Genomic DNA, 16966 nt, shown 5'->3' with positions numbered 1-16966 from the left:
CCAGGGCCGAGGCTGCGCACCAACGGCCCGTGTGCCCGTCGGCAGGCGATGGCGGCCGGCGTGGACTGTAAACATCGCCCGCTGCTGAGTGCGGTCCTGCGGTCCTGCCACTCGCCTCAGGCTGTGCTCGCCCCACATCCGCTGGGGGTGTCCTGGAGAGGCACCTGGGCTTCCTTCACGCGGAGCCTTTCAGGTCGCGGGTCTGTCTGCGCAGCCTCGGCAGGACAGAACGTGCCGTGTTTCCCAGGAGCACGCTGCTCTCGGGTTCTGTATGTGACTGTGTGTGTTGACCTGTGGTTGTACGTGTCACCAGGTGAAAAGCGTTTCTTGCTAGGACTTGTGTCCGCAGGAGCCTGGACACACGCCCTGCGTGTGCATCTGTCAGTTGTCATCGGTGCCCCGAGCACCGGGGTCATCCTCTCCTGCGTGTGGTCCCGCCCCTCACGTGACAGCACAGCCGGGGGGGAGACAGCCCGGCGAGAAGGCAGCCGTCGGCACGCTGGGCAGAGCCCTCGGCAGACCCTGACCTTGCCGGCACCTGACCTTGGCCTCTGGTCTCCAGAACTCTGAGAAATAAGTTTCAGTCTGGGCGTTGCGGCATGGCAGCTCGAGCTGACCAGGCCACGGTGCCTGGCGGTTTTTCATCGGCCACTGCCCCCTGGGCCAGTGCTCCCCCCCTTCGGGTCCTTTGGGACCTGCACTGCCTGTCCACGTCCCGCCTTCTCTCCCCTCGTGCTGCCCCTGCTGCATCCCTGAGTCCTCCCCTTCCTCCCCAGCGCTCTGTGCTGGTTCCTTCATTCGCAGTATTCATCGGCTCTGAACCCCTGGGTTTGCAGACCTCGAGCTCCCAGCTCTGCCAGCATCCCCAGCTCTTCTGTAATTCCGCGAGCATCTCCAGTGCAATCGCGGCAACAGCCCTGACCTCGCCGTTCCGCGTCCTCTCTCCTGCCGCTGTGTCTGCTGGCTTCCGTGCCCGGGAAGGCCCATTTGGCTTGGACTGAAGGCTGCAAACTGAACGTGGACACGGTGCCGAGCCTCGGGGTGATTGGAGGCCTGAGGTCTGCGTTGTTTCCAGCTCACGCCCGGTCCTGGCTCAGAGCCCGTCTCCTCGGCAGCCCCTCCCTTCCCTGCCCTCCCGCCAGGAGCCGCCGGCCGCCGCTCCGCCTCTCAGTCCTGCTCAGGACCGCCAGGTTCAAGGCTGGGCTTCCCCCTCCGGCCTGGCCGGCCCTGCCCTGACATCAAAAAGGTTCCCCACAGCCTGTCTGGCTGTCTCCGCGGGAGGCGGGCGAGTCACCTCACCTGCCACCGCCAGGAGGGAGCCCGGGACACGCCGGATGCTGCTTACTCAGGCCCGGCCAGCAGCCCTGTGGGCGTCACCGTGCTGCTCGGAGCATCTGAGTCAGTGATGAGAACCTGAGCCGCTTTCCTGCTCACGCAGATGCGGCTGCATTTCCTGCCAGGCCCCTCGCGGCCTTCCTCCCGGCCTTCTCCCACGCAGGCAGGCGCAGTCCCGGCCCCGGCAGCGGGAGGAGAGGCCCCTCCGTGCTAGCAGCAGCGCCCACACCGTGTCGCACGTCACGACTGTCCTCCCCTGAGACCCGAGAGGCAGGCAGCGACGGCTCCGAGGACACGGGAGCCGGTTCTGCACGCTCTTGAGCGAGAGGCCAGAGAAGCAGAGATACACGTGTGGCCGGGTTGGTCCCGGAGAAGCCAGCCAGTGAAGCGACGTCTCAGGAAATGTGCTGGCGGTGGCGTCCCAGCCGCCCCTCGGCCTGCCTCCCCCGCCTGGACGTGAGGGCTGGTGCCGACTGCGAGCGCGCAGGCACAATGTAGGCACCTCCCAGGGCCCATGGAGATGCTGGCTCCCCGGCCGCTGCCCGCAGGGAGCACACACTGCTCTGCGTGTGGCTCTGTCTGACCGATTACATGCCCGTCAGGTTCCGCTGGGAGAGGTCATTTTACAGACGTCCCCAGGTCCGCCCCGCTTCCCAGCGTGGAGGTTCCCACGAGCCGTTGGCGTTGGTCAGGGGCCGGCCCAGGCTCTGCGCAGCCGCGGCAGAAAGCCCCTGAGGCCGCGGAGCGGGCACGCCTTGTGCTTCCTGCGACCTGGGTGTGAGAGGACGGGACTTTATAACGTGACGTCGTGTAAAAGAGCTCCCCTTTTCGGGAAAACGGGCTGTGGCCTCCCTCTTACCAAACAGCACAGCCACAGGTACGTTGCTAAGAGCAGAGAAGCTGTAGAATTGGGGTCACCGTATCCCTGCCAGGCAAGCATCACGGTTGGTGTGGGTGCAGCCCTTCGAGGCTTTTCTCTCAGCGTATTTGTGAGGTTTTGTTTTGGGGTTTTTTGCAGTTTTTTTTTTTTTTAATATATTTTTTTATTGATTTCAGAGAGGAAGGGAGAGGGAGAAATAGAAACGTCAATGATGAGAGAATCATGGACCGGCTGCCTCCTGCACGCCCCACGGTGGGGATGGAGCCCACAACCCGGGCCTGTGCCCTGACCGGGAACCGAACCCTGACCTCCTGGGTCATAGGTGGACGCTCGGCCCTGAGCCAGCCGGCTGGGCTGGGAAGGCTGTAACAGGGACACAGCACCCCCTGCACAGGGTTACGTGGACGCATTTAAAATGACCTGCCTGTGCTCAGACACCTGGAGGGGTGGTCGGTTGCCACGGGTGTCCGGCCTTCGTAGATGATGGCATTTGGGACAGTTGTCTTACCTTCTTATCACTGGAGTAGTTTCAGGGATTTGTATTGTTTGCTTGGAAAGCGGCAGGCAGAGGTGCCGGAGCGGCCAGGCCCGCACAGCTGGGCGAGACCGGCCTCTGTCTCTGCCGCCCTGGGCCCTGTGTCCAGCAGTCCACGCGGCCCGTTCCTGCGGCCTCAGCCTCGGGCGCGGCGGCTCCGGGGGCCGGGACGTTCCTCAGGCTCTGGTACAGACGGGGGGACAAACGCCACTGCTGGAGGGAGTTAACGTGCCTGTGACTGCGCAGTGTGAGCGGCCCAGGTCCGCGAGGCGGCGGTGGCGGGCTGCCCACGCTTCCCGGAGCTCAGGGAAGGCCAGTGGACCTTCACGAGGGGCGGGGGGCTCCGTGTGCATTTATCCGCCAGTTGTCACAGGTCAGAACTCACAGCACGCCTGAACGCACAGCGGCCCCTCCCCCGGGTCAGGCCGGGAGCAGCTCGGGCTGTGCTCCTGCAGGTCTGGAGTCAGACCTCGGCCAGGCGTCTGTCCTCAGGAGCGCCGTCTGTCACCGCCCGCCCCTCCGCGGCCTCGGGGCTCCGCAGCAGGAGGCCGAGGCCGAGCCAGGCCCACAGTGCAGACGACGAGCATCCCCTGAGCGTCACACCGAGGTCTTTCCTGCCGACCGTGTCCTTGCTCGCGCTGCGTGACGGCGACCGTGTCGTGTTGGTCCTGCGTCTCCTTGCGTCGAGAGCAGTCGCCCCGGGCCGTGGAAACGCCCCCACAGCCGCCTGGGAGCGGGGCTGCTCCCTCGGCACCGCTTTTCCCGTGTGGGTGACAGGCCGTTTCTGACCCGTCCCTGTTCCCGTGCGTGTCCGGCTTCCCGTCGGGTTCAGGACGGACCCTGGCGGTCGCTGGCGGGCAGGACCTCAGTCTGTGAAACCTTATAAACAGAGCTCCACTCTCGCTCCAGCCACTTCCTGGGGACTCGCCGTGGGAGGAGGACGGTTTTCTGGGGTTGCAGGGCCGCAACGAGCTTGCTGTGCGGCGGGCGGGGCTCCCACACCGCGGGTGGCCCTGCTGCTCTGCCGACGTGCCCGCCAGGTCCCCCCCTCACCGTGAGCCCCACCGCGTCCGTGCCTTTGCTGCTGGCCGCCCCGTCGGTGCCGGGATGGCGCCGGGCGAGCTGCGGGCGCTCAGGGTATTTGCCAAGCGAACGGCAGGTCAGTGGACCTTAGAGCGCCAGCGTCTGTGCTCGGCTCCGGCGTTGGTGCGGCGCGCAGGCCGGAGCCGCGGGCGGGGCAGGGACGCGGAATCCAATGTGGCACAGCTGCCCGTGGGGCCCAGTGCACGGCTCGTCCCGACGTGGAAACCACAGGAGCGGCCGCGTGGCCACTGGGTGTGTCCCCACGTCCGGGGCACCAAGAAGCCGCTTTTGTTTAGACGTGGATGGGGAGGAAGCGGGAGGCGGGCGAGTTCTCGCTGTGAAGTTCGAGTCTCCACAAGGCCAGGGGACCCTCCCTGTGGGTGGCCGCTCTGCCTGGGGCTGAGGCTGCCGGTCTCTGTCACCTGTGTCCGCAGCCCTGACTGTCCGCCGCCCTGACTGTCCGCCGCCCTGACTGTCCGCTGCCCTGACTGTCCGCCGCCCTGACTGTCCGCTGCCCTGACTGTCCGCAGCCCGGACTGTCCGCCGTCGTGACTGTCCGTTGCCCTGACTGTCCGCAGCCGTGACTGTCCGCCGTCGTGACTGTCCGTTGCCCTGACTGTCCGCAGCCGTGACTGTCCGCCGCCCTGACTGTCCGCCGCCGTGACTGTCCACAGCCCTGACTGTCCGCAGCCGTGACTGTCCGCCTCCCTGACTGTCCGCCGTCGTGACTGTCCGCCGCCCTGACTGTCCGCCGCCGTGACTGTCCGCAGCCGTGACTGTCCGCCGCCCTGACTGTCCGCAGCCGTGACTGTCCACCGCCCTGACTGTCCGCCGTCGTGACTGTCCGCCGCCCTGACTGTCCGTTGCCCTGACTGTCCGCAGCCGTGACTGTCCGCCGCCCTGACTGTCCGCAGCCCTGACTGTCCGCCGCCCTGACTGTCCGCCGCCCTGACTGTCCGCCGCAGTGACTGTCCACAGCCGTGACTGGCCGCAGCCGTGACTGTCCGCCGCCCTGACTGTCCGCCGCCGTGACTGTCCACAGCCCTGACTGTCCACAGCCCTGACTGTCCGCCGCCCTGACTGTCCGCCGCCCTGACTGTCCACAGCCCTGACTGTCCACAGCCCTGACTGTCCGCCGCCCTGACTGTCCGCAGCCGTGACTGTCCGCCGCCCTGACTGTCCACAGCCCTGACTGTCCACAGCCCTGACTGTCCGCCGCCCTGACTGTCCGCAGCCGTGACTGTCCGCAGCCCTGACTGTCCGCCGCCCTGACTGTCCGCCGCCTTGACTGTCCGCCGCCCTGACTGTCCGCAGCCGTGACTGTCCGCAGCCCTGACTGTCTGCCTCCCTGACTGTCTGCCTCCTTGACTGTCTGCCTCCTTGACTGTCCGCTGCCCTGACTGTCCGCCGTCACTAATGGAAACGCACGTGTCTCCTAGGATCCCCGGCCGGCTGAATGACCGGAGGACGCCGCTGGGCGAGCTGAACTGGATCTTCACGGCCATCACGGACACCATCGCGTGGAACGTGCTCCCTCGGGGTGAGGCTGCTGCGGTCAGCGGCTGGGGCTGCTGAGCCGGGCCACGGCCTGGGCCACGAGAGGGGTCCGAGGGAAGAAAGGGTTCTCACAGGCAGGAGAGCTGGCGGGGGACAGCAGGGCAGGCACCGGGGGTTCGGGGGGGGGGGGGGTGGTCAGGGCTGCGCTGGGGAGGGAGCTGTGCGTGCCCCTGCTCTGACCGTCGCCAGTGTCCTCCCTGTCGCTGGCCGTGTCCACGCGGCCTGACGCAGCGGCCGGGGCTCGGTCTTGGCTCAGTGGGAGGAAGTAGGTGGCCTCTGGCCGGAGCGCTGGGCGTGTGTCCCTGACGGGAGCCGCGTGTCCCGCCCTCAGACCTCTTCCAGAAGCTCTTCCGGCAGGACCTGCTGGTGGCCAGCCTGTTCCGCAACTTCCTGCTGGCGGAGAGGATCATGCGCTCCTACAACTGCACCCCGGTCAGCAGCCCGCGCCTGCCCCCCACCTACATGCACGCCATGTGGTGAGTCTCCCGCTCCGCCTGTTCGGGGCCCCGGGGCTGATGGCCCCCCGGCTCGGGTGGTCCGGGCGCTCAGCTGCATCCAAGAGGGTCGTGCCCACCCGTGCCCAGTTTTCCCAGCTGCTGCCCCCAGGCCGGGCGACTGGTGGGCTCTGCGGAGCCCGTGCCGTGACGAAACCTTCCAACGGCGGAGGCCCTCCGCCCCGTGAACGGACCGGAGCTTGCGGTCCCGGGGCCGCCCAGGTAGTCAGCGCGGCCTGGGGCTGAACGCTGGCCCCAGGCTGATGTCGGCGGGTGTGGTGCGGGGGGGCTTAGCAGGAGGAAGGGATCCACACGCAGCAAACACGAGGCGGGCACGGAGCAGCACGCGTACACGTGGCGGGGCGGCGCTAAGGAAGGCCGGCTCGCGCGGCTCCGGCTCCGTTTTTGATGCGCGGTTATCAGGGCGTCCTCCCCTTCACGTCCCAGCTCAGCCCGTCCCGTTGGGGGCCCGTGCAGTTGTCGGCGGTCATGACCTGCGCCCTCCGAGCCCTGCGCCAACGGCTCCACGCGAGCGGCTGCCACGCTGGCCTGTCCCGAAAGCCCAGCCCGGTCTGGGTGGCACGTCTTCCGGGGGGGTCCATCGGAGCACCGGCTGCCCTGGGGGGACGGGGAGGGACCGAGGTGGAGGGGAGCCAGAGGGCAGGACCGAGCCACGTGGGCCGGGCCGTGGGGGAAGGGAGGCGGCGGGAGCGTCCCTCTGTCCCCCCGCCGGCGACCCCACCGAGCCCCCTGCCGTCTCGGCTCCCAGGGGAGCCCGCGGGGAGGTGGAGCCAGGCGGCGAGGCCCGGAGCGGTTGCCTGGGCCCGGGAGATGGGCCCGACCGTGTTGGCAAGCCAGCCCGGACTCCGTGGGCACCATGGCGGGCCTTTGGGGTCGGTGGGGGCCACAGCCAGACCGCCTTTGTCCCAGCCTCACACGGGCCTGTCCCTAAGGAGGCGCGTGGCCTGGCCCGCGTTTCACGGTGCTGGTGTGTGACGCCGCCACTGCCCGGCCGCAGCCGCCCTCTCGGTGGGCAGGCCGCGCCGGGGACGCTCGAGCCGGGCGGACGCTGCTTCAGACGGTGGGACGGTGGCTCCGTGGTTCCCAGGCCTCTTCTGTTTCAGCTGGAGGAGGAAAGAGCTCACGGGCAAAACGGCTTTAGCTCCTCGGCCTTCCCCGGGGCCCGGCGCTGCCTGCTCCGCCCTGGGTCCTGGCGGGAGCCGGTCGGTGACGCCCTGGTGTCCTCTGCTCTCTCCCCAGGCAAGCCTGGGACCTCGCCGTGGACATCTGCCTCTCCCAGCTGCCCACCATCATCGAGGAGGGCACGGCGTTCCGGGTGAGCCCCCTGGGCACCCTGCGGGGCCCGCCGCGGGCCGCTCCTCTGACCTGGCCGCAGAGTGCCCGAGGGGTGGTGACGGGACTCACGGTGCCCTGCCCCCGCCTGCACTTAGAGCTTAAAGACGTGTGTCTGTCCCTGGCCAGTGGGGTCAGAGGATAGAGCCCCCCAGAGTCGGGTGTGTGCGTGCAGGAGGCGGCCGTCCTGTCTCACGTGGATGTGTCTCTCTGTCCTCCTCCCTCCACTCTAAACTTCTGCGGGGAAACACCCTTGGGTGAGGATTAACCAAAAAATAAAGGAAGATGTGTGTCCGCCGGGGCCGGCGTTAGACGGGGCGGTCAGCCCTGGGAAGCACCGCCTGCTGAGGCGTGCTGTCGTATCTGCTCTCCTCGCCGGCACCCCCGCTGGCGACTGGGGTTCATGTGAAAGGGAGTTTCCTGAGCTGCTGTCCTGTCCTGTGGTGTGGCCCTCGCCGTGGACATGGTCCGCAGGGCCGTTCTCCGTGGCCCTAGTGGACCCTCTCCTGGCCCCGGTTTCTCACTGACCGGAGCTGGTTCGGGGTGCGGCCGGCACGCACCTCCCTGTCACGCTGCCGACTCCTCCGGGGGCAGCACATGGCCCGATAGGCACCGGCGTTTTGAAGTGACCACCACGAGGCTCGTTGTTTAAACTGGACGTTCGTCCCCTGACCTCTTCACGGCCACCGGCCCGCCCGCCCCTCTGCTGACCGGCCTCCAGTGCACCCCAGCCCCTCCGAGTGGCTGCAGATAGTATCTTTTTACATCTCACTTCTGTTTGCTCTTTCTTTCTCTGTATATTGGTCACAAGTGCCTTTGTGTAGCACCTCTGTTAAAGTCGCTTCCTTGTCCCAGTGATTTCCCTGTGAATTGCTGGCCTTGTATGCCCGTCGTCCGATGCACGCGGCCGCTCTCAGGAGCCTGAGCCGGTGCTGGGCGCCCGGAGTGCCAGCTCCTGCCCAGACACACACGCAGCCCCACGGCACGCTCCCCCGCGGGGCCCTGCCGCCCTGCCTGCCGGGACGGTCCGGAATGCTCAGGTCCCTGCGCGGAGCCACTTCTCCCGCGATGACGTGGGCTCCCTCAGGGAGAAGGGCCCGGAGGGGCAGGGGAGACCCCACATTCTCCCTGCCGACCCCTCCCAGAGCCAGGGCCCGCTGGGGGAGGCGCTCTTAGCGAGGCTATCTTTTTAAGCCCGTTTGTGAATAACTCACACTCAGAAACAGGGCATCGCTTTGGGGGCTCCGTTCCAGCCCCGTCTGCCCTCACCTTTGATGGCGTGATTGAGCTGGCCCTGAGGTGGCGGATTCTCTGCGGACCGCACGGGGCACACTCTGCCCGGGCCCGGTGCTCTGGGCGCAGGCCCTCCGTGGGAGGCATGGGGTCAGACCTGTGAATCCCCCCACCTTCCCCCGCAGCGTCCGCCTCAGTTCACGGCCCCCTCCCGGGCTCGGCGCCTCCCTGCCCGCGTCCAGTCTGCACAAGGCCCCGGCTCCACCGCAGCGCCCCGGGCTGACCCCGTCTCTCCCGCTCTGCTCGGCCCCCCCCAGCTCTCCCACGGGCTGGCGGCGGCCGTGTGGCGCGGGGACTGAATTGAAGGGGGTGCGGGGCGTGTGGAATAAAGGAAGGCGGGTCCCTAACTGCCATCCCTCTGCCTGACCACAGCACAGTCCGTTCTTTGCTGAGCAGCTGACCGCCTTCCAGGTGTGGCTGACGATGGGCGTGGAGAACAGGAGCCCCCCCGAGCAGCTCCCCATTGTCCTGCAGGTGAGGCCTCTGGCTCAGGTGCAGCCGCGGGAGGAGCTGGAGACCCGCAGTCTCCTGGGACAGTGCCTCCCGGGCGCCCGAGCGGCTGTGGGACCGGCCCTCTCGCGGGGGCTGCGCCCGGCCCCGCGGGGTTGGGAACGGTCACACGGGCGTGTCGGGTCACGGCGTGTCAGACGTCGTGGGAGCTCAGTGAGCGTCTGTTCCCTCGGGCTTCTCCCGCCTCCAGGGAGCACTGGTGTGGGTTGTAGTCCTCACCCCGTTGCTCCCTGCCTTCTCGGGGGCTGATGGGACGCCAGCCCACTGTGGCCTCCGTGAAGCGGGAGCGCGAGTCTCCTCCGCCGGCCTGAGGGCGTGGCGCACTGCACTTCCTTCCTCCGGTGCTGGCCGGTGGTGAGGGACACCACCCCTCCCTGGGCCCGACGCTCACTGTCACCACGTGGACACGCCGCCCCCGGGCACGGCCTCTCTGCCCGTGTCGCCCGCGGGCCCTGAAGGCACCTGCAGCGGAGCCTCGGCCCCCCCGGGGCTGGATGTGGCCGAGTCCGCGGAGCGTCAGAGAAGGGACGCGGGGACCAGTCAGACGCAGCCCAGCAGCCGGGTGTGATGTCACCGAGGCGCCTCTGCGGCCTCTGGGGTGGACCGCCTCTGTGACAGACGAGAACGCAGAGGCAGCACGCTCCGCTCCCGGCCGCCCGCGTCCGCAGGGTGAGCTGTGACCGCACAGCGAGCAGAGCAATAGCAGCAGACCCAGAAGCTGCCCACCGCGGGCCCCGGCTTCCCGCTGGGCGAGTGCTGCCCGCGGCCGGTGGCGCGGGGGGAGCCGGTGGCCCTCGCCCTGGCCTCCCTGGCGTGTCAGCAGCGGGGCCGGTGCAGTTCAGCGGGGCCGGTGCGGTGCGGCGCGGCGCGGGCGTGTGGAGCCGCTTCTTGAGCCGGGCGAGCAGCCCGTTGGGAATGGCCTGTCGATGGGTTCACGCTCCGTTCCGTCTGCGCTCCCGGGGACGGCGGCCCGGAGAGCCCTCGCTGATGCCGGAGAAGGGAGGGGCCTGCGACCAGGAAGCGGGCATCTGCGTGACTCCACGGGGCCGCACGGGAACCCGGGCTCGGAGACCGAGGCGGCGGCGCCGAGAGCCTGAGTGACCGAGGGGCGCACGTCGTGGAATTTGTCCCCCGCGCCCGTTGGGCTCCCCAGCGTTCGCCTCTACTTCCCGCAGGTCCAGGGCAATCTGAAACGGGATTTTTTTAACACGTTAAGTGCCATGTCAGTCGCCGGTGACTGACACTCTGCTTCCCGTCCGACCGGTCGGTCACTGGTGCCGCCAGCGTATCGGTGCCATCGGATGCACGGGCTAAACGGGAAGGAAGGCAAACAGGCCTGGCGCTTAGCATGCTGCGTATCAGCACAAACAAAAGCCAGTCCTACCGTAAGAGCCCCTCGTCCTGGGCCCCTTTCCCAAGCCGTGCGTCCCCGTGAGGGAAGGCTCGGGCCCTCCATCGAGAGCAGGTTTCCAAGTGCCGGCACGGAACACCCCGAAACGCAGCTCCAGTGTTCGTTCCCGTGCCTCCTGGGTACCGTGTGACCCGTGGGTGTGACCTGCGGCTGCGACCTGCGGGCGTACCTGCGGGTGTACCTGAGGGTGTGACCTGTGGATGGACCTGTGGGTGGACCTGTGTGACCTGCGGGTGTACCTGTGTGACCTGCGGGTGTACCTGCGGGTGTACCTGCGGGTGTACCTGTGTGACCTGCGGGTGTACCTGCGGGTGTACCTGTGTGACCTGTGGGTGTGACCTGTGGATGGACCTGTGGGTGTACCTGTGTGACCTGCGGGTGTACCTATGGATGTACCTGTGTGACCTGCGGGTGTACCTATGGATGTACCTGTGTGACCTGCAGGTGTACCTGTGGGTGTACCTGTGTGACCTGCAGGTGTACCTGTGGGTGTACCTGTGGGTGTACCTGTGTGACCTGTGGGTGTACCTGTGTAACCTGTGGGTGTACCTGTGGGTGTACCTGTGGATGGACCTGTGGATGGACCTGTGGGTGTACCTGTGTGACCTGCGGGTGTACCTGCGGGTGTACCTGTGTGACCTGCGGGTGTACCTGTGGGTGTGACCTGTGTGTGTACCTGTGTGACCTGCGGGTGGACCTGTGGCTGTGGCCTCTGGGTATACCTGTGGGTGTGACCTGCAGCTGTAACCTGCGGGTGTACCTGTGTGACCTGCGGGTATACCTGTGTGACCTGCGGGTGTGACCTGTGGATGGACCTGTGGGTGTGACCCCTGGGTGTGACCTGTGGCTGTGGCCTCTGAGCGGAGCAGCGGGGACAGCAGCCCCCGCGTGGGCCACGGTGCAGGACGCAGGGCTGACCCGAGGGACCGGCCTCGCACCTGCACGGCCTTGCGGTGGTGCCGCCATGACACCTCCTCCTCTCCCCACAGGTGCTGCTGAGCCAGGTGCACCGGCTGAGAGCCCTGGACCTGCTGGGGCGGTTCTTGGACCTGGGCCCCTGGGCGGTGAGCCTGGTGCGTGTCTGCTGCGGGTCACAGTCAGAAGTGACCTCCCTGTGGTTGAGGGTGACGTGGGCGTGGCCAGTGGCCCATGAGGCCCTGGGAGGGCGCGGTGGGCCTGTTGCCGCCGTGGGGGGTTTGGATCCGCCCCTTGTCCCACCTGCTGTTATTGGGTGTCACTCGCAGCGCGGAGAGTGCGCCCGCGTGTGGCTCTCCAGGAGCGGCTCAGCCGCCCGCCCGCTCCAGCCACACGGCACGTTTCCCAGGAGCCCTCGTCCCCGCGTCCCCTCTCGGCTGCTGAGCCCCCTCCCAGCGGCCCTGCAGAGGAGGGGCCGGCCGGGAGAACAGGAGGGACGGGCAGCCTCCGAGCCAAGGAGCAGTGTTTCCACAGACCGGGAGCAGAGAGCTGCTGGGAGGGCCTCTGCGGGGGGAGGAGCCGGGCCTGCCTGTCCGGCAGCGCGGGGCCCGTCTGCTTCTGTTGGCAAACGGCAGGAGCGGGACAGTTTGAAACGTCACGGCTGCTGCAACCAGGCAGCTGAGGATTCTGGGCCATAGGCTGCCCGTGCCGTAGGGTGGCGGGCCTGCGTGGGGGGCCCGCTGGCCGAGGTAAACCCCGCGCTCAGTGAAGTAGGGGGGCTGCACCGTGCTCGCCGGCTGAGTGGGCGGGACGGCTGCCGCGGGGGAGCCGCGTTCTCTGACCGCCGTGTGTGGCTATTTACGTTTCCTCCTTACGTAATGTCACCGCGGGAGGCTGAGCCCTAGTCCCTGAAGGCGAGGGGATTGGGAGGGACAGTCCGGCCCGCACAGGGTGGCCCCCCGGCGCCCACGGCAGGGTCTGCGCACCTGTCAGCGCCGCGCGGTCACCGCAGGAAGCAGCAGGGAGACAGGTGTGGGTAGATCTCAGAGGTTTCCGTTCGCGGGGCTCACTCCCACAGACTAACTGGCCTTGGGAGCTGAGCGAGGCCAAGGGAGGGTGTGGCTTGCTGCAAAAGCAAGGCATTGAAGGCACACATGTGGCCCTGAGGTGAGGCCTGCAGGCCGTCCTCATTAGACGTGGCCTTCAATGGGGACACAGCCCTGCTGCGACCAATGGCCAGTGTCCCGCCCCAGGAGGGGGCACCTGTCCCGGGGGGGGACCTATCCTAGGGTGGCACCTATCCCCAGGGGGACACCTGTCCGAGAGGGGGCACCTGACCCAGGGGGGCACCTGTCCAAGAGGGGGCACCTATCCCCGGGGGGGGCACCTGTCCCGGGGGGGCACCTATCCCCGGGTGGGCACCTATCCCCGGGGGGGGCACCTGTCCAAGAGGGGGCACCTGTCCCCGGGGGCACCTGACTGGAGTCCAGCACACTTGCGATAAGTCAGCACAAAACCGGTGGAAGGACACAGCCGGGCTTTGCCCTTGTCCTCCTCACTAAGGGGCCATCTTCCCCCTGGCGGCCCCGCCTGAGAGCAGGAAGGACCCCCTCCCCCAAAGGTGCTTCACTGCTGGGTTCAGGGCCCGGAAGCCCCGACGTTGCCCCTTCGGGTGCCTTTGTCTGAAGGCCCTGCTCCGTGTCCGTGTGCTGTGGGGCTGGCGGACAGTCGTGGAGGGCCCGGCGCCTCCATACCTGAGGGTCACGGGGTCGTGGAGGGCCCGGCGCCTCCATACCTGAGGATCACGGGGTCGTGGAGGGCACGGGGCCTTCCCCCGGCTGGCAGCTTCCAGACAGGAAGTTGGACCAGGAATCGAGGGAGCCCCGTGCTGTGGGCGAGTCACCGCCGTCCCCATGCCACGGCCCATCTGCCGAAGCCACGCCTCAGCCTCAGCCCCAGGGCGCCCCGCTCCCGGCCACCAGCCCCCCGCTGACACGGACTCCCCCGCAGGCCCTGTCCGTGGGCATCTTCCCCTACGTGCTCAAGCTGCTGCAGAGCTCGGCACGCGAGCTGCGGCCCCTGCTGGTCTTCATCTGGGCCAAGATTCTGGCCGTGGACAGTGTGAGTCACCGCGTCCTCCCCGAGGGCGTGGCTGCTGAGCGTGGGCGGGGCCACCGTGGGAGGACGTGGGGGGGGGCAGGGGCAGGGGGGCCTGCAAGGGAGCTGGTCCTGCGGCCGGGCCCCCCCCCCCCGACCCTCAGGTACCAGGAGCAGCTTCCTGAGAGCATGTGAGGGCATGCCTCGCCCCGCCACCCTGGGGAGCATGTGCAAGCAGCGTCTGCCCTTCGCACCTCGAGCCGCGGAGAGCCCTCCCAGCCGTCTCGCTCACCCTCCCAGCCGTCTCGCTCACCCTCCGTCCTCTCCCCGCAGTCCTGCCAAGCCGACCTGGTGAAGGACAGCGGCCACAAGTACTTCCTCTCGGTGCTGGCCGACCCCTACATGCCGGTAAGGCCCCTGCGCTGCAGGGATGGAGCCGCGGTGTGGGTCGCTCTCGCCTGTCTGGCTGCGGGCACCTCGTCGAGGGCTCAGGAGAAGGTGCCCCGCCCGTCGCCACCCAGCTGTGGGCCGCGCTCCGGGAGCCGCGCTAGTGCTACCGCCTCCGCTTTACTCCCAGCGCCCGGGACGTGGCGCCGTCATGCTAGCTGCCCAGCCCCTCCCGAGAGGCCATGCTGGGCCTTGGCGTGCAGGGTGGTGTGGGTGGCCTGTGTGACTGTCCGGGGCAGGCCTCTGCCATGTGGGACCTGCCCTCCCTCGTGCCTGTGAGCTGAGTTAGCTCAGCATCAGCACGCACCCGTGCTGACGGCTCACCTTCGAGGGAGGCGCCGACGTGCCCCGGGAATCGGAGCGAAGCTTAAGTTCCAAGTCGGTTGCATTGCGTTGAATCGTTAACTCTCGGTGGCGTGTGAGCAGCGCGTGTGTGACTCCTGTGGACACACGGTCTGTCCCCACGCAGCCCCCGGGCCTTCGCTGTGGGAAGGGGTTGTGCGTGGCTTCACCCTCTGGCTGGGTTTCTAAACGAAGGAGGTTTGAGACGCCCGAGCGTTGCAGGCGGGTCTGTGAGAGGCAGTAGTGCGTGTTTTCAGTGGCGCTGAGGCGGCTCGTGGGCCGGTCGACAGCCTCTGTGCGTTTTGGAAGTGACTCCCCGTTGCTCCGGGCCCGTGAGGACAGCAGTGAGGGGCAGGGAAGGAGCCGAGCGGGCAGCACGGAGAGGAGGCAGGCGGCCGCAGGGACGTCCCGGGCCCTGGCACCCCTGAGATGGCAGAGGGCGTGGGCCGGAGCTGGTGACGGCTCAGAAACTGACACCCCGCTTAAAGCCAGGAGCCCGTGGGGAGCCCCCGCCCCACTCCTCGCCGCTCCCTGCTGGGCAGTGTTGGAGGCCCCTGAGAGACCAGCGGGCGGAGCACGGGTGGGGCTGCATTTCCGCTCCCAGGTGAGTGGAGCCACCTGCCCAGGCCTGAACGGAAGCCGCCGGGTCATTGAAATCTCCGGGCCTGGGAAGCGCAGGCAGACCCGCCCGCGGGCCCTCCAGCCGGCCCGGGAGATCCGCCAGAAACGCCGCTGCGACCACAGCCCACGACCCAGGCAGGGGAGCAGGGCAGCAGGCCGTCAGCCTGGGCCAGCGCGCTCACAGCGGTCGGGACACAGCGTGGCGTGTCCAAAAGTGAGCCATCGCGTGGGCGCTCGGGAACTTGGTTCCTGGGTGAGGAGCCACGTGCTCCGTCCTTGCTCTCACCCTCCGGCTGACCAGCAAGGCCCTCGTAGTGAGCAGGCAGGTTCGGGGGCAGAACCTGTCATCAGGCTGCACAGGGGACGCGCGGAGAGTGGTCACGCAGGGGGAGGCGGTGCCCGCTCGAAGCGGACGGCCGGGCGGAAAGCACGGGCGAGTGCGAGCCGGGGGTGGCGCCGTTTCCACTCGAGGAAGCGAGTTTTCAGGCCGGAAGGGCCCGGACGCTGGAGGAGGTTAACCGGACAAGTCCGCGCGGCACGGCCACGAGGAAGGTGCGGGCTGTCGGGGCGGAAGGACGGGCGGAGGAAGGTGGTGTGCAGGAGCGAGCACGACTCCGCGGCAGCCCACGGGCCACGGCACGGACGGGTCTCCCCAGCCCTCTGTCCCGCTAAAGCGTCACCAGAGTGAGGGTGAAGCCAGCGCATCTTCAGAGACCGTCGGTACCGGGCGCGGCCCCCACCGAAGAGCCTTCTAGGCCTCGGATCAGGAGGAAGTGGACCCAGAGGGGAGTCGGTGGCAGGAGGCGGCAGGAGGCGAGGACACGGCAAACACGGTGGCTGTGAAAGTGATGGACAGTCGCCGGCCACCCGCGGGCCGGGCAGGAGGCAGGGCTCGGGGCCATCTTCACCCGGGAGGCGAGGGCTCAGTGCCAATGCCGGAGGCAGCCTCAGGCCCCGCGCACATGGGTAGTCAGGCCCCTCCCGCATCAGCACCGAGGGAGGACGGGAGAGTTTTATTTTAAATATGTTTTCACTGACTTCAGAGAGGACGGAAGACAGAGAGAAACATCAGTGATGAGAGAATCATCGATTGGCTGCCTCCTGCACGCCCCACACTGGGGATCGAGCCCACAACCCGGGCACGCGCCCTGACCGGGAATTAAACCCTGACCTCCTGGTTCATAGGTCAACGCTCAACCCCTGAGCCCGCGGCCGGGGGACAGAGTCAAGTTGGACTGTCCAGCAGACGCCCAGGGAGAGGGCGAGGCAGAAACAGGACAGAGCCAGGCCTCCTTACTCCTGTGCCTGACGCGGGGCAGCGGGGCCGTGGGGGAGCGGAAACCGTGGGCTGTGCCCGTCCTGTGGCTGCACCGCGGGGAGCAGCTGTGCCCTGCGGCCTGTGGTTGGCAGACCCTCCAAAGGGCTGTTCGGCGCTGCAGGCTCAGGGACAGGAACGCCGGCCGCTCGTGGTCTGAGTGGCACCTCTGCGGGGTGCGGGGCGCGGGGTGCAAGCTCCCGGGAAGGTGCACGGCTAGCGTGGCCTCTGTTTCCAGGCCGAGCACAGGACCATGACGGCCTTCATCCTCGCCGTGATCGTCAACAACTACAACACGGGCCAGGTGGGTGTCCCGGGCCGCCCCCGCCTCCTGCTGCCACGCTCGGGGCCGCCACGCTGGGGGTGGAGGCGGAGCCCCACATTCCACCAGCCATCCGCAGGGGCATTGAAACGGGTGGGACGTACCGAGACTTCTGAGAAAGGTGAGGGCCGCGACCCTGGGCGTGTGGCCCACGCTGTCCCCTGCCGCCACAGGAAGCCTGCCTGCAGGGAAACCTGATCGCCATCTGCCTGGAGCAGCTCAACGACCCCCACCCCCTGCTGCGCCAGTGGGTGGCCATCTGCCTGGGGCGCATCTGGCAGAACTTCGACTCGGCCAGGTGGTGTGGGGTGCGGGACAGCGCCCAGGAGAAGCTCTGCAGCCTCCTCTCGGACCCTGTTCCCGAGGTGGGTCCGCCCGGGGCCCGTGGCGCTGCTGGTCCTGCCGGACGTGTGGGTGAAGGGGCGCCACTGGGACAGCACCTCCAATGGGGCTGTT

At 68.0% G+C, this 16966-nt stretch overlaps 1 protein-coding gene across 2 annotated transcripts in view; it reads left to right on the top strand.

Moving 5' to 3' along the window:
* The window catches only part of RPTOR (regulatory associated protein of MTOR complex 1), a 97931-nt gene that overhangs the window by 62598 nt on the left and 18367 nt on the right, over positions 1-16966 (top strand). For both annotated transcript variants that reach the window (XM_080677686.1, XM_080677685.1), the window contains exons 8-16: positions 5273-5373; positions 5722-5866; positions 7145-7220; positions 8903-9004; positions 11441-11524; positions 13377-13487; positions 13797-13871; positions 16427-16492; positions 16684-16875. In XM_080677686.1, coding sequence (XP_080533812.1) covers positions 5273-5373; positions 5722-5866; positions 7145-7220; positions 8903-9004; positions 11441-11524; positions 13377-13487; positions 13797-13871; positions 16427-16492; positions 16684-16875 — 952 coding nt within the window. The remainder of the gene's footprint in view (positions 1-5272; positions 5374-5721; positions 5867-7144; positions 7221-8902; positions 9005-11440; positions 11525-13376; positions 13488-13796; positions 13872-16426; positions 16493-16683; positions 16876-16966) is intronic.

This window comes from Plecotus auritus, assembly GCF_963455305.1.
Source record: "Plecotus auritus genome assembly, chromosome: 7".
Lineage (NCBI taxonomy): Eukaryota > Metazoa > Chordata > Mammalia > Chiroptera > Vespertilionidae > Plecotus > Plecotus auritus.
The sequence above is the reverse complement of the archived record's forward strand: the minus strand, read 5'-3'. Positions and strand labels throughout refer to the sequence as shown.